Source organism: Psammomys obesus, unplaced genomic scaffold (genome assembly GCF_907164565.1).
Source record: "Psammomys obesus unplaced genomic scaffold, mPsaObe1.curated_primary_1811, whole genome shotgun sequence".
NCBI lineage: Eukaryota > Metazoa > Chordata > Mammalia > Rodentia > Muridae > Psammomys > Psammomys obesus.
In genome coordinates this window covers 134,115-157,631 of record NW_026596129.1, presented here as the reverse complement: position 1 = coordinate 157,631, position 23,517 = coordinate 134,115, and the positions used below count along the sequence as shown (strand labels likewise).

The 23,517-nt window shown below is 49.0% G+C and overlaps 1 protein-coding gene across 5 annotated transcripts; it reads left to right on the top strand.

The window, feature by feature from the left end:
- Nucleotides 1-2,708: 2,708 nt before the first annotated feature.
- Plxna3 (plexin A3) lies at nucleotides 2,709-19,151 on the top strand. 5 transcript variants are annotated; one of them, XM_055591783.1, is made up of 34 exons: nucleotides 2,709-2,842; nucleotides 4,586-5,208; nucleotides 5,600-6,139; nucleotides 6,550-6,732; nucleotides 7,142-7,270; nucleotides 7,341-7,441; nucleotides 7,819-7,942; nucleotides 8,021-8,177; nucleotides 8,261-8,360; nucleotides 8,621-8,735; nucleotides 8,884-9,084; nucleotides 9,539-9,635; nucleotides 9,770-9,960; nucleotides 10,046-10,191; nucleotides 10,261-10,381; nucleotides 10,487-10,623; nucleotides 10,742-10,912; nucleotides 11,182-11,275; nucleotides 11,358-11,597; nucleotides 11,690-11,833; nucleotides 11,912-12,146; nucleotides 12,237-12,379; nucleotides 12,462-12,718; nucleotides 12,834-12,900; nucleotides 13,006-13,152; nucleotides 13,237-13,396; nucleotides 13,546-13,649; nucleotides 13,830-13,926; nucleotides 14,180-14,370; nucleotides 14,794-14,963; nucleotides 15,391-15,603; nucleotides 15,753-15,903; nucleotides 17,909-18,015; nucleotides 18,477-19,151. In XM_055591783.1, the coding sequence occupies exons 2-33, from the start codon at nucleotides 4,612-4,614 to the stop codon at nucleotides 18,002-18,004; spliced, it is 5,619 nt and encodes a 1,872-aa protein (XP_055447758.1). In that variant the 5' UTR covers nucleotides 2,709-2,842; nucleotides 4,586-4,611; the 3' UTR covers nucleotides 18,005-18,015; nucleotides 18,477-19,151. The 5 variants fall into 5 exon arrangements, with proteins under 5 accessions (XP_055447758.1, XP_055447757.1, XP_055447761.1 ...); XM_055591782.1 differs by having other exon boundaries at nucleotides 17,909-19,151; XM_055591786.1 differs by lacking the exon at nucleotides 4,586-5,208 and having other exon boundaries at nucleotides 17,909-19,151.
- The last annotated feature ends 4,366 nt before the right edge of the window (nucleotides 19,152-23,517 follow it).

The window sequence follows — 23,517 nt, the reverse complement described above, 5'->3', positions numbered from 1 at the left end:
ATCTATCTATCTATCTATCTATCTATCTATCTATCTATCTATCTATCTATCTATCTATCTATGTTTTTCAAGACAGGGTTTCTCTATGTACTCTTGGCTATCTTGGACTCACTTTGTAGACCAGGCTGGTCTTGAACTCACTCACAGAGATCTGCCTGCCTCTGTCTCCTCGAGTGCTGGGATTACAGGCGTGCGTCACCGTGCCTGACTGATTTATTTATTTTAATTTTTTGTGTATAGGTGTTTTGCCTGCATGTGTTATTTGTGCAGCATGTGCAGTGCCTGCATAGGCCAGAAGAGGCAACAGATCCCCTGGAAATGGAGTTGTAAACGGTCATGAGCACGATGTGTATGCTGAGAACTGAATCTAGATCCTCTGCAAGAGCAGCAATGGCTCTTAATTTCTGAGTCATTTCTTTGGATCCTTTTTGTTTTTGTTTTGTTTTATTGTAACAGGGTTTCTCTGTGTAGCCTTGGCTGGCCTAGACTCTCTTTGTAGACCAGGCTGGCCTCAAACTCACAGGTATCTGCCAGCCTCTGCCTCTCCGAATGCTGGGATTACAGGCAAACACCAACATTGCCCAGCTTTTATTTGTTTTAAAATGTAGTCTTATGTAACCCAGTTTGGCCTTGAAATCATTTAGGCAGCTAAGTCTACAAAACAAGCTGGTCTTCAACTCCTGATCCTCCTTCCTCTACTTCCTTAGTGTGAAGACTATAGATATGCACCACCATGCCAAGCTCCTTAACCCAGAAAACTCAAGAAAAAAAAAATATTTTCCTGGTTGTCCTTTCAGTCTCATGGTTTTTGCATTAGAAAGATCTTCTGCAATTCAGTATTGTAAAGGAAGTGATGTTCTGATTTTAAAAAGGCTAACATAAATAAATAGGTGAAACAAAATAAAGCTAAGCTGAGTGATGGTGCATACTTGCAATCAGAAACTGGTAACACACAGCACAATAATCACTAAAAAAAGGTTTATTATGTTCTGTCTGCCTGTCCACTTGCAAGCAAGAAGAGGGCACCAGATCTCATTATAGATGGTTGGGAGCCACCATGTGGTTGTGGGAATTGAACTCAGGACCTCTTGGAAAGCAGCCAGTGCTCTTAACCTCTGAGCTATTCTCTTTTAAACTGGGCACAGTGGCACATACCTGTAATCCCAGCACTCAGGGAGGCAGAGGCAGATGGATCACTGTGAGTTTGAGGCCAGCCTGATCTACAAAGTGAGTCCAGGACAGCCAAGGCTACACAGAGAAACCCTGTCTTGAAAAACAAACAAACAAAATCATTCTTTTAAAAATATATTTTAGGAGCTCGGTGCAGTTTTAATCCCAGCACTCAGGAGGCAGAGGCAGGTGGATCTCTGGGTTTGAGTCCAACATAGTCTACAAAGTGAATTCTAAGACAGCCAGAGCTACATGCTGAGACCCTGTCTCAATTTTTTTTGTTGTTGTTGTTAAAAAAAAATTACATATGTTCATGCCTGCATTTGGATATGTACATGTGAATGCAGGTGCCCATTGAGGTTAGAGGTGTCACATGTCCTGGAGCTGGAGTTACATGCATTTGTGAGCCATCAGAGTTGGGTGCTGGGAGTTTAACTTGGGTCCTCTACAAGAACAGTATGCTTTATTAACTGTGCAACCATCTTTTTAACACCCGGTAAAAATTCATTCTTAGGGTTGGAGAGATGGCTCAGTGATTAACAGCAACTGGCACTCATCTAGAGGACCTGGGTTTGATTCTGAGCACCCACATAGTAGCTAATTATTGTCTATAATTCCAGTTCCAGGTGATCTGGTGCCCTCTTCTACCCTCAGGGTATTGCATGCTCACAGTGCATAGATACACATGCAGGCACAGTATCCATACATATAAAATCATTTTTTTAAAGTTAAAAAATAAAAGTCATTCTTTCTGGGTGGTAAGCATGCCTGAGATTACATCAGTTAGAATGCTAATGCAGAGGGATCAACAGTTTGAGAACAAAGCTGGAGAGTTGTTTCATCAAAGAGTACTTGTTGGCCTTACAGAGGACCCAGGATTCAACCCCTAGCACCCATATGACAGCTCACAATACTGTGAGAGAGAGAGAAGAAAGCAATGGAATTAGAATCTCAGATTCAGTGGATTCAGAGTCATGGTGGCTTGCTGAGGAAGGAATTGGGTGAAATGGCTATAAACTGCAGTGCTAAAAGCTTCAAGTTGGGTATTTGCACTCTAGTATATGGACCATTGGAGAAGAGGCCCAAGTTTCAGCGCAATCTTTGCTAGTGTGCTTTTGATAGGCCGGCCAAAGCAAAATCTTGCAACTGCAGCAGGTGGCCCTTGGCTTCATGAGGAGCGGGGTGGGGCGGAGGGGGGGACCGCTTCAGGCCCAAGGGGGTGTGACGCCGCCGCTCACAGATTCCAGGGTTGCTGGAGGCAGCCGGGGCGGAGCTGGGGGTGTAGAGAGGCGCGTGCCTAGGACTCAGCCATTGAGCGAAGGGGGTTGTTTCTCAGGAAGGGATCCCTAGAGACTCACGGGCGGCTAGCGCTTTGCGCTACAGTCCTGGGCCCCAGGGACCAGCAGCCTTCCTTCTTCACGCTCTGTCTCTCAGGCCCTGGCCCCGCCCTCCCTGGGAGCCCCCTCCCCGTGCGGTGGTACGGTCCGAGTTTAAAAGGCCCAGGCAGCCTCGGGCCAGCCCAGTGTGTGGGCGGCAGAGGTTGCAGTTTTGTGGCTCTAGGGGCAAGGCTGTGGGGCCACGGGAGTGTGGGGTGTGGGGTGGCTGTAGGGCACTGGGGCACGTCCACGTGGCCAGGGGTGGCCACCCCGAGTCAGCCGCGGAGGAGGGACAGGTAGGTGGCCGCCATGCTTGCAGCCCGTGCTCCAATAGTTTGCTGGATGGCCGGGATTCAGAAAACCTTGGGGTTCAGATGGTTTGAGGGGTCAGGCCCTTGTCCTGAGCCTCTCGAGACCAGGCTCGCCAGACACTCCCTGCCCTGAGCGGGAAGAGACAGTCACCTCGATCGTAGCCCCACTGCTTGATAGGACCCTTTTGTAGAGGAGGAGCAGCATCTCTGAGCATTGCTGTGGTCTCTTCATTGACTAAGGTCTCCGCGGGTCTGCCCAGGGGTGCCCCCGATGGGGGCAGGGTTGGCTGGGTTGGTAGCACAGAGGGGAGTATTGTGGAAGAGCGGGCTGTGGACCTGCATATCTATATGGAGCTTTCCTCATCATCATGCTCTTTGCTGGCAGGGCAGTAGCAGAGGGGCTGTGTGCATCTATGATGCTTAAGGTTATCACTTAGAGGTGGGGCCTGGGGTGGGGTCTTGGGCTGTAAATCCTCAACCTGTCCTGGCCAATTCCTAAATTGGCTTTCTGCAGAGTGTAGAAGAGGTGATGGCAGGATGCAGCCGCTTTTCTCTTTTGCCTTCCTTTCTTCTCTGGTTGTTGCTTGAAGGGTTCAGGATGCAGACCTGACAAAAGAGCCCCTGAGAGCTGATCAATCTGAGCTGAAACTTGGCAGTTTCAAGCTGGAATTGCTCCCTGTTCTAACAAATGCTGGTTTTCCTTTCTTTTTGCTGTGCCCCCTTGGTTTTCTACCCCCCATGCTGAGTCGTCCACCCCCCACTCTGTGTTCCCTTGGGAAATGGGCACTGAGAGGGTAGCACTGAGCTCTGCCCCCGTTGGTTGCAGGGACACTGCTCTGCTGTTGTTGCAGCCTGGGGCTGGCTGGGTGTGGTCTGGGGGTGAAGTGCCAGCACTAGCCCTATTATATGGGGGGTGGTGGTGGTGCTCCATATCCCTAAGGCTTCAACTGTATTTGGGTATGCTGGCTCCTATATATAAGACTTCTGGGAGTCTCAAAACTGGGTTAGATACCTCTGCCCCTATCCCTCCCTGACTAGCCTTTGGGTCTTCAGGGAGAGCCACACAGGCCTGGCAGAACATCTGTCTGCCTGTGTCTGAGCAAAGCTTGACTTATGTCTGTCTCGGCGAGAGTCTTGGCTTTGTGTTGCAGCGGAGAGGCCAGATAGCAGACTCCTGGATAGGCAGCCAAGGCCCTCAGGGTGGAAAGCACCTGAGGGCATGAGTTGGTGATGTGGTGGCACTGAAACCAGCCTCAGGCCTTAATTCTCTAGAGCGTTGCTCTAAGACTCCTGTTAGCAGTGCCACTCACAGAGACGCACACCCCCAAATTGTGATTATTCTTTCCCTGCCTTTCCTAGGATATAATGTTAGGGTTCCAGTCTGGGAGGGCTTCCCACCGCATCTTTTCAAGCATCTTGCTTGGATGTTCCTTTGGGTGTGGCCCAGATGAGGCAAGGCCTATTGGCTTTTTTCCAGTACAGGGGTGGGGGGTGATTGATGGCCTCCAAGCTTGCCTGTGCTTGTCACTCATTCATTTGCCCTATTAGAGGCCCCTCCCCTCTCCCAGCCTCGGTCACCATATGGGGCTCTGTCATGTTGGATGAGTTGCCCTTCCCCTCTGTGGAGCTGAGCCTGGCTTGCCAGGGTCCCTGGGACAGGTAGGGCAGGAGGAGGGAGAGTAGCATGGGCCTAGGGGCTTCTGACTACTACTTGCTGTTTCTCCTCAGGCCTGTCCCTGGTACAGCTGCCGGTCATGCCCACTGCCTGCCTTCTCCTATTGCTATTCTTCACCATAGGAGGGTGCCTGGGTAGCAGCAGGCCTTTTCGTACCTTTGTGGTGACAGATACAACATTGACCCACCTGGCTGTGCACCGAGTGACTGGGGAGGTGTTTGTGGGTGCAGTGAACCGAGTTTTCAAGCTGGCTCCAAACCTAACTGAGCTACGGGCCCATGTCACAGGGCCCGTTGAGGACAATGCTCGCTGCTACCCACCCCCTAGCATGCGTGTGTGCTCCCACCGTCTGGTACCTGTGGATAATGTGAATAAGCTGCTCCTCATAGACTATGCAGCCCGTCGCTTGGTAGCTTGTGGCAGCATCTGGCAGGGCATATGCCAGTTCCTGCGTCTGGATGACCTCTTCAAGTTGGGTGAGCCCCACCATCGCAAGGAACACTACCTGTCAGGAGCCCAGGAGGCTGACTCTATGGCTGGCGTCATTGTTGAACAGGGCCAGGGGCCTAGCAAGCTGTTTGTGGGCACTGCTGTTGATGGCAAGTCTGAATACTTTCCCACCTTGAGTTCCCGTAAACTCATCAACGATGAGGACAGTGCAGATATGTTCAGTCTGGTGGGTGAGCCATGCTTGTTTGTTTTGTCCTCTTTCTCCTGCTTCTTATGAGCCCAGGTCTTATTCACTCCTTTCTCTCAGTCCTGGCCCCGCTTCTTTGGAAAGGTTTGGTTTGAAAGGGGAATTTGTGATCGTTCACTGTCACATAGATGTAGACCAGCTGCTGAGGACAGAAAGATGGGCAGAGTTCCCCTGTAGAAAGCTTGCTTGTAGAGAGATTGAGGTCACCTTGCATTCTGTGTCATAGATTCCAGTAATTGTCCAGATTGGGTTAAATGGGAGATCACAGGGGAAGCCATTGGAAGACCACATTGTTGGAACAGGGTTGGGAAGTCAAGGTGGGGTGGGGATCAGGCCTCCATCCCACACTCATCTTTGCTCTCATCTCTAGGTGTACCAGGATGAGTTTGTCTCGTCTCAGATCAAGATCCCTTCAGACACATTGTCTTTGTACCCCGCCTTTGACATCTACTACATATACGGCTTTGTCAGTGCCTCCTTCGTATACTTCTTAACACTGCAGCTGGATACCCAGCAAACGCTGCTGGATACAGCAGGCGAGAAATTCTTTACCTCCAAGATCGTGCGCATGTGTACAGGGGACTCAGAGTTTTACTCCTATGTTGAGTTCCCCATTGGCTGCTCTTGGCGTGGCGTGGAATACCGTCTGGTGCAGAGTGCCCACCTGGCCAAGCCTGGCCTGCTGCTGGCCCAGGCTCTGGGTGTGCCAGCCGACGAGGATGTCCTCTTCACCATCTTCTCTCAGGGTCAGAAGAATCGAGCCAGCCCACCTCGGCAGACTATCCTTTGCCTCTTTACCCTCAGCAATATCAATGCACACATCCGGCGCCGAATCCAGTCATGCTACCGTGGGGAGGGCACACTGGCCCTGCCTTGGCTGCTGAATAAGGAGCTGCCGTGCATCAACACTGTGAGCCCTTTGCTTGCCCCTTGCTGCATATGACAGCTCTCTGGCTTTCTCCCCCTCTTCCCTGGGAGTGACACCTTAGTTGATGCTCACTCTACCTTTCTTAAGAGCCTTACTCTCTTTTCTCTTCTTATATCATGGTCAGTGTCCTGTTTGCATACTGACACCTTCCTTTTCCTGCCTTTATATTAACTCCCAGCTTTCTCTTTGCTCTGTCTCAAGTCTTGCAGGCTCAGGTTTCTCTTCCCTCTCCTTGCTTTCCATCCCCAGTCCCATTTCCCCATGGGGTTCTAGGGCAAACTGTCAGGCATGTCTGGAAGGCAGTTTCTTCCAGGTTCTGCTCCTTTACAGAACATGGAATCTGATAACATCTGTTTAGCTTGAACTCTCACTCACCCCTCCTGTGTCACCAGCCCATGCAGATCAATGGAAACTTCTGTGGCTTAGTGTTGAATCAACCATTGGGTGGCCTGCACGTGATTGAGGGGCTACCTCTGCTGGCTGACAGCACGGATGGCATGGCTAGTGTGGCTGCCTATACCTACCACCAGCACTCTGTGGTTTTCATCGGTACACGCAGTGGTAATTTGAAGAAGGTTGGTCCTAGAACCCTTGTCTTATGGGATTGAGAATGTTTTTCACACTGTGCAGAGAAAGCCTGGGGTACAGAACATGCACATGAGCCTGGATAACTCTAAATAGGGTATTATGACTTCCCAGGTTAGGCCCCAAGAACTGAGTCCTGTTACTTGCATGGTTCCTTTGCCATGTACCTTCACTGGTGTTTTTGTTTTGGCTGAACCCAAGGTAGCCTTTGCCTTAGCCTAAGGCTATGACTGTTGAAACTATAGGCCTACAAAATGAGTGCAGGCTCAAGGAGGCCCTGCCTTACTTGAGCTCAGTTGCAATCTAGAAAGTCCCTGGCTGAAGAGGATGCTCTAGGTGCTGGGAGCTATGGTAGCATAGCTGTCTTGTCATTTTCTCTGTCTTGGTCTTATGGCTCAGGTGCGGGTTGATGGCTCTCAGGATGCTCAACTGTATGAGACGGTCTCTGTGGTGGAGGGAAGCCCCATACTCCGAGACCTGCTCTTGAGCCCTGACCATCGTCACATCTACCTCCTGAGTGAGAAGCAGGTGGGCCCGTGGTGGGTGGTGGTGGGTGGTGGGGCAGGGGTGGGCTGTGTGCTGATGTGGCTGTCCCCAGGTGAGCCAACTCCCGGTGGAGACCTGTGAGCAGTATCTGAGCTGTGCTGCATGCCTGGGCTCAGGGGACCCACACTGTGGTTGGTGTGTGCTACAGCACAGGTGAGGGCAGAGGGTATGGGATGTGGGGCAGCAATGGGCTCCCCGGGCCATTATCTTGGGAGATAGAAGGACTTAGGAGGGCCTTGTCAGCTGGACAGGAGCCAGCCACACTTGCTATACTTTCCTTCATCCACCTGCCCAGTTTTCCCCAGCCCTGAGCCTTCCCCTCCCTCCCTTCTCCACTTTCTCCAGCTAATGAGCGGAACTTCTACCCTGAGTGACGTCCCTTGGATCTCAGGGGATGAGGCCAAGGCACGCTGTTGCCTGGCAGTATGAGCTGGGTATGCTGTCCTCTGTCCCCCCTCAGCCTCTCACTGCACCCCAATCGGGGTCCTCCTGGGACAGTTCTCCGACTGCTCTGGCCTGTCCCTATGCAGGTGCTGCCATGAAGGGGCCTGTCCAGGTGCTTCTGCCCCACATGGCTTTGCAGAAGAGCTGAACAAATGTGTACAGGTGCGGGTCCGGCCCAATAATGTGTCCGTGACATCCTCTGGGGTACAGGTAAGTGACGTATACTCGGCCCCACATATGCTTCATGAGGGAAGGTACACCTCACTCTGAGTCCTCTGCCTCCCCCAGCTGACCATAGCCATGCGCAACGTGCCAGACCTCAGTGTGGGTGTGAGCTGTTCCTTTGAGGAGGTGACTGAAAGTGAGGCTATTCTGCTGCCATCTGGAGAGCTCCGCTGCCCTTCACCATCCCTTCAGGAGCTCCAGATACTTACCAGAGGGCATGGTCAGTGGGCTGGGGCTATCTGGGGTATTTTTGGGCAGGCAGGATCCCAGGGTAGTTGGTGATCGCCATCTGGCTTGCTGCAGGAGCCACTCATACTGTGCGGTTGCAGCTGCTCTCCATGGAGACTGGCGTGAGGTTTGCTGGGGTTGACTTTGTCTTTTACAACTGCAGTGCCCTCCAGTCGTGAGTACCTGGTCCAGAATCTGTCCGTAGGCCTGTGGATAGATAGGTGCTCTGGAATAGAGAAAATTTGCAGTGTAACTTTCTCTAGAGCCTTAGGGTGAGCTGTTGGGTCTTCCTGCTTTCTGTCCCCACATCTGTCCAATCCTGATGTTCAGGCTTGCTGCCTGCCCTCTTTATTCGTTCCCCAGCATGTCTTGTGGGAGGGGAATACAGGGCAGTGAGATCTTCTATGTTATTTCTGAAGCCACTTCCCCCTCCAGGTGCATGTCCTGTGTCGGCAGCCCTTACCCCTGCCACTGGTGTAAGTACCGTCATGTGTGTACCAGCCACCCACACGAGTGCTCCTTCCAGGAGGGCAGGGTCCACAGCCCGGAGGTGAGGTGGTGCAGTGCACTGTGCAGGAGGGAAGCTTGGGCTCCTTGGGGGCTGGTCTCTCACTTTTTTTTTTGTTTGCTCTTCCATTTCCTTGTACCTGGAGAAAAGGTGGGTATACCAGTATGCCTGACAGGTGTTCTCCTCCCAGGGCTGCCCAGAGATCTTGCCTCGAGGAGACCTCTTGATCCCTGTGGGTGTCATGCAGCCTCTAACCTTGCGGGCTAAGAACCTGCCGCAGCCTCAGTCAGGACAGAAGAATTACGAGTGTGTGGTTCGTGTACAGGGGCGGCAGCATCGAGTACCTGCAGTGCGCTTTAACAGCAGCAGTGTGCAGTGCCAGAATGCCTCGGTGAGGCCCAGGGTGGGCCAGCCAGGGGAGAGCTGGTAGTAGTTTTTTGTTTGTTTTCTTGTATGTGTGTGTGTGTGTATATATATATTCTATATTATATATGTGTGTGTCCATTTTTAATTTTTGTTTTTAGTCTATATCCAGGTTACTTATCTGGCAGCCTCAAGTAGGCCCTGGCAGGCTGTTCTTAGTTTAGTTTAGTTTTGTTCTTGTTGTTGTTTTGTTTTGTTTTTTTTTGAGACGGGTTTCTCTGTGTAGCCTTGGCCATCCTGGACTCACTTTGTGGACCAGGCTGGCCTCAGACTCACAGAGATCACCTGCCTCTGCCTCCCTGAGTGCTGAGATTACAAGCATGCACCACCATGCCAGGCTCATTCTTAGTGTTTAGGGATTCCTAAGTTGGGCAAGGATTTTGATCATCTTACTTGTGTTTATGTGGTTCCATTTTTCTTAGTACTTCTATGAAGGTGATGAATTTGGTGACACTGAATTGGACTTCTCTGTGGTCTGGGATGGAGATTTTCCCATTGATAAGCCTCCCAGCTTCCGAGGTAAGGGGTGACGTATGACCAAGGAGCATGACTCCTGGGGCACCACTGGCACTGCTGGGGACAAATCTGGAGGCCCTAGAGCCCCTTGCTTCTCTGCCATTGCTTGCTCCATCAGTAGTTCCCTGTGCCTGCAGCCCTTCTTTACAAGTGCTGGGCTCAGCGACCTAGCTGTGGTCTGTGCCTCAAAGCTGATCCCCGATTCAACTGCGGTTGGTGCATCTCGGAGCACAGGTGCCAGCTGCGGGCTCACTGCCCGGCTCCCAAAAGTAACTGGATGCACCCAAGCCAGAAGGGTGCCCGATGCAGCCATCCCCGAATTACTCAGGTTAGCTTCACCTACCAATCTTGCCTTGCCTGCTGAGCATGTATGAGTCTGGCCTGATCTTCTTGCTCCTTATCCTGCTCTGCAGATTCACCCACTCACAGGACCCAAGGAGGGTGGCACTTGGGTCACCATTGTGGGTGAGAACCTGGGCCTCACTTCCCGTGAGGTTGGCCTTCGAGTAGCTGGTGTACGTTGCAACTCCATTGCCACCCAATATGTCAGTGCTGAAAGGTGAGTGTGGCCATGTAAGCACCTTGTACTTGTTTACCACAGCTGGTCCTGACCTTCTGTGACTCTTAGGATTGTATGTGAGATGGAAGAATCGCTGGTGCCCAGCCCACCACCTGGGCCTGCTGAGCTCTGTGTAGGTGACTGTTCTGCTGACTTCCGCACACAGTCCCAGCAGTTCTACAGCTTTGTGGTACGTGGTCTACCAACCCCTTTCCCTTCCCTATCTGGGGGAATTTGGAGTAGCCCTTGAATGAGGCTGGCTCCTACCTCCTCTCAAGAGTTGCTTCTTCTCTAGACCCCAACATTTAACCGTGTGAGTCCTACTCGGGGCCCAGCTTCTGGGGGCACTCGGCTCACTATCTCTGGAACTTCTCTGGATGCTGGCAGCAGGGTCACTGTGATTATAAGAGATGGCGAGTGCCAGTTTGTGAGGTGGGCCTGAGCACAAGCAGTCTGGAGTTGAGCATTGTGTGGAGGGCTATGGGGGCAGGGTAGCTGTTGCTGAAAGTGCCAGGTTATCTGCTTCAAGTCTTCCTGCTTCCCTATGTAGGAGAGATGCCAAGGCAATCGTGTGTATCTCACCTGTCTCCACCCTGGGCCCCAGCCAAGCCCCTATCACCCTTACCATTGACCATGCCAACATCTCCAGCTCTGGAGTCATCTATACCTACACACAGGACCCCACTGTCACACACCTTGAGCCCACCTGGAGCATCATCAAGTAAGACCCTGAGGAGAATGGGGTTCAGGGCTGAGTTGGGACCTTGAGTGTCTCTCTTGGAGCCTTAGCTGTTTACTGGGGCCCTGGGTCATCAAGTGATTCTTTCTTCCTGAACCCACATCAGCAGCACAAAGTTGTCCTGCTCTTATAGAGCCAGGCACCTGCTGAATGATCCAAGGTCAGAGGCTCTGAGCTCTCAGAAAAACCTTGGTGATTTCAGGGAAGGGTGGGTGGGGGAGGGAGCCTGAGACCTTTATTTATCTCTGCAGTGGAAGTACCGCCATCACTGTGAGTGGAACCCATCTGCTGACAGTGCAGGAACCTCGTGTACGGGCCAAATACCGGGGTATTGAGACCACTAATGTGAGTAGTGGGTTTTCACCCCTGTCCCACTCCTTGCTACTCATGGCTTCGTTTACTGAGGTGATTGCTGTTTTCTCCACAGACGTGCCAGGTGATCAATGACACTGCAATGCTCTGTAAGGCCCCTGGCATCTTCCTTGGGCGTCCTCAGCCTCGGGCCCAAGGCGAACACCCTGATGAGTTTGGCTTCTTACTGGACCATGTGCAGACAGCCCGTTCCCTCAACCGTTCTTCCTTCACCTACTACCCTGATCCCAGCTTTGAACCACTTGGGCCCTCTGGTGTGCTTGATGTCAAACCTGGTTCACATGTTGTACTGAAGGTGCTGGGGAGTAGAAGATGGTAGGGAGCAGAGGCGGGGAGAAGCAGAGAGCTGGATGGCTTGACTGTTTACATGTGGATTATCTATTGTAGGGCAAGAACCTGATCCCTGCTGCAGCTGGCAGCTCCCGCCTCAACTACACAGTATTGATTGGAGGACAGCCATGTACACTAACTGTCTCAGATACTCAGCTTCTGTGTGATTCCCCCAGCCAGACAGGCCGGCAGCCTGTCATGGTGGGTACGGGCTCAGGAGGCCACCGGTCAGCCTTGGGTATGCATGGGAGTTGGTTCACCTCAAGCTTGCTTTTACAGGTGCTGGTGGGTGGCCTTGAATTCTGGTTGGGCACCCTGCACATCACTGCTGACCGGGCACTAACCTTACCGGCTATGATGGGGCTGGCAGCAGGGGGAGGGCTCTTGCTGCTGGCCATCACTGCTGTGCTGGTCGCCTACAAGCGAAAGACTCAGGATGCAGACCGCACACTTAAGCGGCTCCAGCTACAGATGGACAACCTGGAGTCTCGTGTGGCCTTGGAATGCAAGGAAGGTGCTAAAAGCAGGGGGTTTACCACAGTGTGGGAGAGCTGAGGGACTTCCTTGTCTCTTGCTCAACTCATTCTACCCTACTTCCCCACAGCTTTTGCTGAGCTGCAGACAGATATCAATGAACTGACAAACCACATGGATGGTGTGCAGATCCCCTTCTTGGACTACCGGACCTATGCTGTGCGAGTGCTTTTCCCTGGCATTGAGGCCCACCCAGTGCTCAAGGAGCTGGATGTGAGCCCCCTGCAGCCTGTCCATGTTCTGTTTCCCCTAGAGCCACCACTACCTACCCTCTGAGACTCCTTGGTCCCCACAGACTCCCCCCAATGTGGAGAAGGCCCTGCGCCTTTTTGGGCAGCTGCTGCACAGCCGTGCCTTCCTGCTCACCTTCATCCACACTTTGGAGGCCCAGAGCAGCTTCTCCATGCGTGACCGAGGCACTGTGGCCTCACTCACCATGGTGGCCCTGCAGAGCCGGCTTGACTATGCCACTGGGCTGCTCAAGCAACTGCTGGCTGACCTCATAGAGAAAAACCTTGAGAGCAAGAACCACCCAAAGCTGCTATTGCGCAGGTATGTAACTGCCTTGCCTGGCCTCTCCCCCAGCCCACTCTTCTGTTTCCTGTTTCTGGCCCTTCCCTCTGTTCCCTTGCCAGGCCAAGGCCTTAGGACCTATCTCTTACCACAGAACAGAGTCAGTAGCTGAGAAGATGCTCACCAACTGGTTCACATTCCTGCTGCATAAGTTCCTGAAGGTGTGGTTGAGTGGGCTGGGCTGCAGGGGAGGAGTATCCAGGGGTGGGTGCCATTGATTGGTAGGCCAGACAGGCAGCCAGCTATGCCCCTGACCCTGGGTATAGGAGTGCGCCGGGGAGCCACTCTTCCTGCTGTACTGCGCCATCAAGCAGCAGATGGAGAAAGGTCCCATCGATGCCATAACAGGCGAGGCCCGCTACTCCTTAAGTGAGGACAAGCTCATCCGGCAGCAGATCGATTATAAGACTCTGGTGAGGATGGGGCTATGTGAGCAGGAACTGAGGGGGAGGAGCCTTCCTTGCTCAGAAATCATGCTGGGGTTCCTTCACTCTTAGACTCTGCATTGTGTGTGCCCGGAGAGTGAGGGCAGTGCTCAGGTTCCTGTGAAGGTTCTCAACTGTGATAGCATCACCCAGGCCAAAGACAAGCTATTGGATACTGTGTACAAGGGCATTCCATACTCTCAGCGTCCCAAAGCTGAGGACATGGACCTGGGTAAGGTCCTTCTCTTTTCTCCTAGCCCCTACCTATCCAACTCCTCCCAGGGATCTCTCATACTCTGTACCTGAGCTCTGTTCTTTAAGAGGAGTAGGCCTAAGACCTTGTGGGGGTGAATGTCCCTAAGAGCTGACTGTGGTCTGCAGAATGGCGCCAGGGCCGCATGGCCCGAATTATCCTCCAAGATGAGGACGTCACTACAAAGATTGAGTGTGACTGGAAGAGGGTCAACTCACTGGCCCACTACCAGGTGAGGAACTTGGAGCCTATTCATCTTCAGGGCCCAGTGGCTAGGTCTCTTCTCAGCCCTGATCCCTATACTTATTTATGAGCCCTTCTGATCAGGCCTGGTTGCCACTATACATGTGTATACTGAAGAGTTTGAATGAGTGAGGCCCTTTGGCTTCCTTCTTTATCTTTGGACCTCCAGGTGACAGATGGTTCCTTAGTAGCACTGGTGCCCAAACAAGTGTCTGCCTATAACATGGCCAACTCCTTCACCTTCACCCGTTCACTCAGCCGCTATGGTAGGTTTCCTCATCATGATGGCCTTTTCTGGCCATATAAACCATCTTACGAGGCCCCAAGTAGCTGTCTTGGCCCATCTGAAAAGACTTATTATTTTGGGCCCCTGGGTAGTCTCCAGTTCTATAGAGCCTAGTAGGGAAGGGGTGGCAAGGATACAAAGGCTTCTGGGCTCCTGAAAGAGAATGGAGCAAGAGGGTGGGTAATGGTCAGGGCCTGTAGAACCCTAAGGGTCACATCTGTCCTCTGCCCTAGAGAGCTTGCTCCGTGCTGCCAGCAGCCCGGATAGCCTTCGTTCCCGAGCACCTATGCTCACACCTGACCAGGAGGCGGGCACCAAGCTGTGGCATCTGGTGAAGAACCACGATCATGCTGATCACCGAGAAGGAGACCGTGGCAGCAAGATGGTTTCAGAAATATATCTGACAAGGCTGCTGGCCACCAAGGTGTGGGCCTGTTCCAGGCTCCCTTGGTATCTTCATTGACATCTTCTAGCCCAGTCTTAGCCATAAGATGAAATGGTATTACCAGGCAGGGGCTGCTTTCTCAGGGCCTTTGCAGTAGGATCTCTAGGACTGAGGTCAAGGGAAGGTCCATTTTAGTCATGCTAGCTCTTCAAGAGAGTTCTTTTTTTAACTTTTATTTTTCTGAGGCAGAGTTTCTCTGTGTAGCCTTGGCTGTCCTAGACTTGCTTTGTAGATCAGGCTGGCTTCAAACTCACAGAGGTCTGCCTGCCTCTGCCTCCCTGTGCTGGAATTAAAGGTGTGCACCACTATGCCCAGCCAGGGGAGTTCTTTACTGAGCTATTCTATCCCTGTCTGTTTGATTTGGGGTAGTTCCTGACATAGTTCTCTTACTGTCACTCATAGGGCACATTGCAGAAGTTTGTGGATGACCTGTTTGAAACAGTGTTCAGTACAGCCCACCGGGGCTCAGCCTTACCCTTGGCCATCAAGTACATGTTTGACTTCCTGGATGAACAGGCTGACCAGCGTCAGATCAGTGACCCTGATGTGCGCCACACCTGGAAAAGCAACTGGTACTTATTGGTTCCTGGTTGCTGCTGGCTCTTCTAAGAATGGGTGGGAGGAAGAGGCTAGTGACTTAGCAAAACCCCAAGGCCCATGGAGGCAGGTTGACTGGCAGCTGAATAGCCCTCCATGCAGAAGGGTTGGGACAATGGCTTGGCCTGGAACTGAATATGAATATGAGTATATAGAAGGTGGTTCCTGTTGGGTTGTGCAGATGGGAAGTGCTAGTCTAGCACTGAGCTTGGACGTTTTTCTCCAGGGCCCTGGATAGGGTAGCAATACTGATGGCTTGGCACAGGTGGAGACAGTGGATGTTTCAGGAGTGGAGGTTGAGGAAAAAAACACTACCTATTCTTTCTCATTGCCTAAGTCCAGCAGAAAGTTAAAGCAAAAGCCATTTGCCCTAAATGTGTCCCTCCTGTTACCTCTGTTCAGCTTGCCTCTGCGTTTTTGGGTGAATGTGATCAAGAATCCTCAATTTGTGTTCGACATCCACAAGAATAGCATCACAGATGCCTGTTTGTCAGTGGTGGCCCAGACCTTCATGGACTCCTGTTCCACATCAGAGCATCGCCTGGGCAAGGACTCACCTTCGAACAAGCTGCTCTATGCCAAGGACATCCCTAATTACAAGAGCTGGGTGGAGAGGTGGGCCCTGGGAGACTGCTGCCTGCCTAAACAGCCTGTCTGAGGCTGGCCAGATACAAGAGAAAGCCCCAGAGGCTGGCCAAATACAGATAACATGAGTTTTGACTTTTATGACATGTGCATGAATCACTCACCCAGGGTCTCTATAGGTACTACCGAGATATCGCAAAGATGGCATCCATCAGTGACCAGGACATGGATGCCTACCTAGTGGAGCAGTCCCGCCTCCATGCCAATGACTTCAATGTCCTAAGTGCACTCAGCGAGCTCTACTTCTATGTCACCAAGTACCGTCAGGAGGTATGTTGATGCACCCCACAGATCCCCCAGTTGCATGGCTCTGATGATGCAAAGGAAGGGGCAAAGGGAGGTTGATGTGTTCAGGAGTGCCGCAAGCATTTGAGCAAGATGGGACACAGAACCTATATTATAATGTTGTCTACAGTCCGTCCTTTGCCTAGGGCCAGCATGAGCAACAATTTCCTTAATGCTGGGATTTAAGGAATACATGAGAGAAAACACTAGCTGGAGTATAGAGTTCCCACTAGATAAAAGTTACAAGACTGGAAAATTGGAAGGGATGGGCCAAGGAGTATGGCGTGGGGCTAGAGGTGGGTGCATCTAGCTATTAGCAGAGCCTGTAGCTTTTGTGGTTGGTTGGAGTTACTGGCAGACAGAGGAACACATAAGGAAGTCTGGATTCATACTCTTCTGAGTAGCTGGATGTCAGCCACAAGCAGGAATCAAGGATGATGGGCTTCTTCAGCCTAAGAAGCTGGTGGGGTATTCACAGCTATAATCACAGATCAGGAAGACTGTCAGAGGAATAGACTTGTGAGGCCCAGGGAATGAAGACCAAGAATCTTAAGGACCACTTAGCCCATCCATAGAAAGTGCTAAAGCCCTGAAGGAACATAGAGCATCTTGGGATGAGTAGCAGGGATGGTGTCAAAGTTGATTGGCTCAGACTGGGGAGGCTGAGCCCAATTACCATTCTCCTGCTAACTAGACTTAAAATGACAAGTATACAAGGTATAGGAGTATAGATTCAGGGGAAGTCTAGTATGGAAGTACACATTTGAAACCCATATATTGAATTTAAAGTCCTGAGACAGTGGATGGGGAAACAGCTCAAGTGATTGAATACCTGCTGTGAAAGCATAAGGACCTGAGTTTGGATTCTAAGCACTCATGTAAAATACTAGGTGTGGTGTCATGTGTCTATAATCCCAGCATGGTGGCTGGGAAATGGAGGAGATAGGCAGATCCCCAGAGCTTGTTGGCCAGCCAGTCTAGGCAATCAGGGAGTTCTGTGTTCAGTGAGAGATCTTATAAAAAACTAAGGTGGAGGGGCTGGAGAGATGGTTCAGCAGTTAGGAGCACTTGCAATTCTTCTAGAGATCTGAGTTTGATTCCTAGCACTCACATGGCAGCTCACAGCCCTCTAGCTCCAGTTCTAGGGAATCTGGTCTCCTCCTCTGACTTCTAGGGACACCAGGTACACATGTGATATACATACATACATGCAGGTAAAACACTCATACACATTTTAAAAAAGGTGGAGAATGATAAAGACACCAGGTATTGACCTCTGGCCTCCACACACATGCATGTGTGTCCATATGCACACGTGTACACAGACAAACACAGATGTGCATTTGAGAATAAGTACACTAAATCTAAAGCCCTGGCCAGGCATGGTAGTCCCATGCCTTTAGTCGCAACACTCAGGAGTCAAAAACAGGTAGATCTTTGATTCAAGGTTAGCTCAGTCTACAAAGCAAGTTCCAAAACAGCTAGAGATACACAGACAGTATCTCAAAAACAACAACAATAACAACAACAACAAACCTCACCAAGGGGCTATGGATTGAGATCTGACCAAACAGTGTTTGGGGCTCCTTGCAGGTCAAGGAGGAAACAGGGAACTGGCAGAGGGCAGGGAGGGAACCCAGAAGTACCCAGTAGAGTCAGTCCCATATGCTGAGCCAGACCTCTGAGTGGATTGAGGATTGAATGGCCGTATTTACCAAGGAGTTTGGGTTAGGAGAGAACAGAGATTGATAACAGCAAGTACGTCACACTGTTCAAAGAGGCCACACATGAGCCAAGGTAGAAAAGTTGGGGATGGTATTGGGAGTAAAGTGGGATTGGGTGGTTTTGCTGAGAGGTTAGAGGTTTAGAATATGAGCTTGGCACAGGGAATGAAGCCTTGGGGAGGGAAGCACCCATTTGGGAAGCAAGGGCTTTATGCAGAAATAGGGCCCTGCCTTGGAGTCTGCTCCAATGGATCCTCATTCCCTAGATCCTTACCTCGCTGGACCGAGATGCCTCTTGTCGGAAGCACAAACTTCGACAGAAGCTGGAGCACATCATCACCTTGGTGTCCAGCAGCAGCTGAGTGGGAAGATGGTGAGGAGGGGGTTTCTCATTTCCAAGCCATTCTCCCAGCTAAGGGAGTGGCTGGCTCTAGGCTTGGATCTCCAGGGCTGAGACCCAAATCTGGTGTTGTTTGGGAAGCTTTATCAGGCCAAAATGCCCCATCACACCTGGGCCCCCTTCATTGGTGCCTTGAATTGGGCCCTGCAGGGGGAGGGGATAACAAGACCAAGCTTCCCCCAACAAGCAACAGCAATACCCCCACCCCTCTTGCCCTTGTGTTCCCATGTCAGGAGAGCCCTTGCCCTCCTTGCTCCTATTTATTAACATAATCCTACCTTAATTTTCATATGTAAATATACATAATCCATGGGATATTGCCAGCCTCACAGAATTGCCTCCTTGGTTGATCTGGGCTCTGCTTCCTATCCTGGTTCCTTTGTGATATTGCCAGCCTTGGCTTAGCCTCTGGCATCTCACCTTTGCTGTGTCAGGCCCCACTTGTCCTAAGAAGAGAGCCTCAGTACCAGGAGCATTCGGGGTTGGATGATGCATCTGAAGCTGCCCTCAGAGTGGCCTGGCCAGTCCAATGTCCCTCTTCAGATATCTCAGGAGTCAGACCACATTTTCATGGGGCCTGTTGTTTCTGAGAGAACTATAACTAGGCTGTCCTTGGACCTGATGTGGGCCTGGGCCTTTAGGACATTCCTTGTGTCCCTACTGCCAAACTTTCTCAGTGTTGTAGGCATTTGCCCTGAACTCCCTCAGCCTCAGCCACCCCATCATATGCCCATCCCTAGAGGCCAAGGTGGCAGTGCCTTACTGTTTTGTGTCTCCTGCCTCCTCTGAGGAATCTGGCCCTGTCTGATGGTCCCAGACCCCCAGTCCATTCTTCTTTTGTTGCATGAGTTTTTCTTCATTGTAATTTTTTCCTAATTAAATGTCGGGAAATGGGGACAGTGCATGTCTTTGTCTTTGGGGCAAGTGGGTAGACCTGTTGGGCTATGGATGAGCTGGACTCCCACTGTGGGAGAAAATGTAACTATGGGATTTCTGCTGATTTGAGGAAGATCATGAGCACAGACAGTCCATTAGGTAATCCTTGTGGCTCTAGCTTCAAGATTGAATAAATCTGCTCCTTTCTTTGTGCATCCACTGTTCCCACTCAGATGTGCTCATCTTCCTGCTTCTGTCCCTCCTTTATCCCATTATTAGTTGGAGACAGAGATGTTGTTAAGAAATAAGACACTCAAAGGGATTGGCATTATTGAAGGTGTGGCCTTGTTGAAGTAGGTGTGGCCTTGAAAGAAGTATATCACAGGCTTTGAGGTTTCAGAAGCTCAAGCCAGTATCACTCTTCCTTCCTGCTACTCAAGGATCCAGATGTTGAACTCTCTCTCTCAGCCCCTCTCCAGCACCATGTCTGCCAGCACCATGCTTCCAGCCATTAGGATAAATGGACTAAACCTCTAAACTGTAACCCAGCTCCGAGTTAATGTTTTCCTTTATAAGAGTTGTTGTGGTCATACTGTCTCTTCACAGCAATAGAAACCCTATCTAAGAAAATGAATAAGAGGAAGAAGAAAGTTTAGTTTTTGTTGGGGGCATCTTCTGGATCTTCTCTGTATATCTCAAGAGGATGTATTCCATATCCAGGATTGGGGGTTTTGTTAAAGAATTCACAGCTCTTGGGAGCAGCTTTTTTGAGACACACAAGGCATCTATTTCCCGTCAAACTACTTTTTAATTATAAATATTTAAAATTTAATTGTGAGACAGTTTTTATACATGTAAAATCATTATATTACTGATATAATAACTACTTAATTTATAGTATATATACATATATATATATATATACACACACATATACCTCATTTTAGATTTTGACAAAGTACGACTTGTTCGCGTTTTGTTTTTTTTTCAAGCTGTAAATTTATAGGTGAGAAACCATTTGAACAGGAGAAGGGTGTTTCAATGCAACTCAGTATTCGGGATGTAGCATGTGTATTGTCAACTGCATTTAGCCAGATTTATAGTGAGAGTTGCAATCAAAAAGCAGAATAGAAAGAATCAGAATACTTTCAGTATGGACAAAAATAATGTCCAGTTCCTGAAGATATTAAAGTCATTTTCAAAACAACCAAATTATTTGCATTGGGACAACAGGAAAGATGCCTTGAAGGCATCTCAAGCATTGCCCAGACTCCATCATATATCCAGGTTTCATCATATATTGACCCGTCCGGCGGAGCAAGTCAAGCAGGGTTACCTGAAGGAGAGAATGGGAATGATAGGAACAGAGACTCGAGGAATGGAGTCAAGACAGGATTCTCATCAAGACTCATTTATTCAACACTCAGATAACATTTTTTTAAAGCAAAAAGCCACAAGCAACTTCCTTAAAGTAAAAACTGCATCAGTCAGTAAAAATTTGCTCAACATTTCACTTGCAGAAGACTTTCCTATTTAAAAACAGACTATGGTAAGAGCATCTGTTTCCGCTAGGTCTCGTGAGACTAACCTCCAGACTATATGCTAAAAATAAGGTAAAAAAGTAAAATTCCATAAGCTGACTCCTTCAATATATCAAGTGTTTCTTGTAATATCAAAACTTTCTTGTGATTAAAAAAAAAAAAAAAAACAAAAAACAAAAAACAAACAAAAAAAAAAAACACCCCTGGAGATCCTGTAAAGTTTTTCCCTGTATTCAGTCATTCAGGAGACCATATTAGCCAAAGGTACAATAGGATTAACTACTAAAACTGTTTGCAGGCTTACGCCTCATCTACATGATACTGGTTTTAAAGTCACATAGAGTGGAAGATTTGTAGTGAATGAAGGACTCTATCCTAATTTCAGAGAAAGGCCCAGGAGACCAAATTATGTGCAGCAGGGTTGGAATATCTGCAGGCAGCCTGCAGGAGGGCTGTGGAAAGCTTTGAGGATGACTCAATAATGAGAACAAGGAGGACAAGAATATGCAAAGTTTGTAAAGAAAATCAAGCAATGAGCAAAGCCAAACCTAGAAAAAGGAGGCTACCCCTATTTATTGACTTTGAACTATATTCCCTTTTATTCCATGTGGAGCTCCAGATTATGGTGCCACTAATATTCAAGGCAGGTATTAGTTCATCCATAGCTAATCTCCTTTAGATAGTTTCTCAGAGATACTCCTGGGAGTGTGCTTTACTAGTCATGTGTGTGTTTCTTGACCCAATCAAATTTACCAGCAAAATCAATGGAGATCTGAACTCTCAGCTGCTGCTCCTTCACTCCATCATGGACTCTTATCCTGCTAGAATCTGAAGCAGCAAATAAACTCCTTCTAAAAAAAATTAAAAAAAAAAAAAAAGAAATAAGACACATGCCAGGCAGTGGTAGTGCTTGCCTTAATCCTAGTACTCGGGAGGCAGAGGCAGGCATACTCTGAGTTAGAGGCCAGACTGGTCTACAAAGTGAGTCCAGAACAGCCAAGGCTACACAGAAAAACCCTGTCTCAAAAAAAAAAAAAAAAAAAAAGAGAGAGAGAGAAAGAAAAGAAAGAAGACATATGTCCCTACTGTGTTGAAAAACAAAAACAAAACCCTTTAGTGAGGATTTGGAGAGATGGCTCAATGGTTAAGAGCACTGACTATTCTTCCACAGCACCCAGGTTCAACTCCCAGCAACCCACACAGTGGCTTACAACCATTTTGTAACTTCACTCCCATGATATCTGATGCCCTCTTCTGGCGTTCTTAGGCAAGAGGCATACACTTGGTGCACAGACATACATGCAGTCAAAACACCCACACACATACAAAATGAAACTAAAAACAAACAACTCTTTAGTGGTTTCATGTGTACCCAAAATTCTGAAGATGTGGCAACTCATTGAACTATAATTACCATTGCACTGGACCTACCTGTGAATTATTCCCATCACTTGTTAGATGATGCATATGTGGGGAAGATATTGTACATTTTTTTAAAGGCATAGCTTGCGACGGAGGAGATGGCTCAGTGGTTAAAAGCTTTGCCACACAAACTTGAGGATAACAACATCAACCTTGGGCTTACACACGCGTACGTACACACACACACACACACACACACACACGTATGTATGTACACACAGATACTGGAACATGCATATACATATAAAAGAGGAATAGCTTGCTGCTGATACTTAGGAGGTGGCAGCAGGAACTCAAGTAAATCCTCAGCTGTATGCTAAGTTCCAGGCTGTCGTGGGCTACATGAGCCTCTGTCTCAAAAAGCAAGATGGAAAAAAACAAAACAAAACAAAACACATGCCTGACGTGTGTGTGTGTGTGTGTGTGTGTGTGTGTGTGTGTTGGTGTAGAGGTTAAAAAGTTCCTTGTTTTGTAGCTGTGGCTAAGGCATAAGATCTGTACATGATCAATCCAGTTAACAGTGTAGTGTTGAGGGGGAGAGGGTCATGTAACTGGGGACTCTATTAACAGTGGATGGCTTTTGGGAGAAGGAAAAATCAGTTTTCCTTAAGGATAAGGCCCTTGATAGGTCAACTGTGCTCCAGTGGATGGCTGCACACCCAGGAGTGCACAGGCAGCACAAATTGGACTTGATGGGTTATTTTTAAAAAGAGGATACAAAGTTTGGGGGGAGGGCGTAAGGAAGTAGTGGTGGCTCTGGGAAGAGTCAAGGCAGTTACAATACATTGTGTGACTGTGTGACATTCTCAAAGATTTAATTTAAAATATATTAACTGCCTTGTTTGGGGAGACGAGGCTGAAGAGATAGCTCAGCTGTTAAGTGCAAATAACAGTTGTTTTTCCAGATGACTGGAGTTCAGTTCCTAGCACCCATAGCAAAAACTCAAACTCACCTATAGTTGTAGCTCCAGATCTGATGCCCTCTTCTGGCCTCTAGAGTCATGTGAACTCTTAAATTCATACATAGGAAACACACACACATAATAAAAAGTTTTTTTTTTAAATAAATCTTAGACTGGGTGGTGGTGACACATGCCTTTAATCCCAGCACTTGGGCTGTATGAAATTGAAGAAAAAGGTTGGAAGAATATTTTTTTGTTGTTTTTGTTTTGATACAGGGTTTCTCTGTGTAGCCTTGGCCATCCTGGAACTCACTCCGTAAACCAGGCTTACCTCAAACTCAAGAGATCCACCTGCCTCTACCTCCCAAGTACTGGGATTAAAGGCATGTGCAACTACTGCCGGCTAAATGAAATTATTTTTAAATATTCAACAATTATATTAAATTGCATTACATACGTGACTATTTCACAATGTAAAAAAAAAAAACCTGTTGTTTTTGTTTTGTTTTTTTATTCACAAGCTAATCTTGATGGTAAATGCCTGAGAGCCCAGCACTCTGCAGGTAGAGATAAGGATAAGAAGCTAGGGAATGTGTGTCTACCCTGAGCTATGAGACCCTGTCTCAACAAATTGGCTAGAAAGAAGGAAAATTTACTTCAGGTGAAAAACCTCAAAGAACTATAATGCCAAACTTGCCAAAAGTTTGCATTGTATTATTGCTATACACTTAATA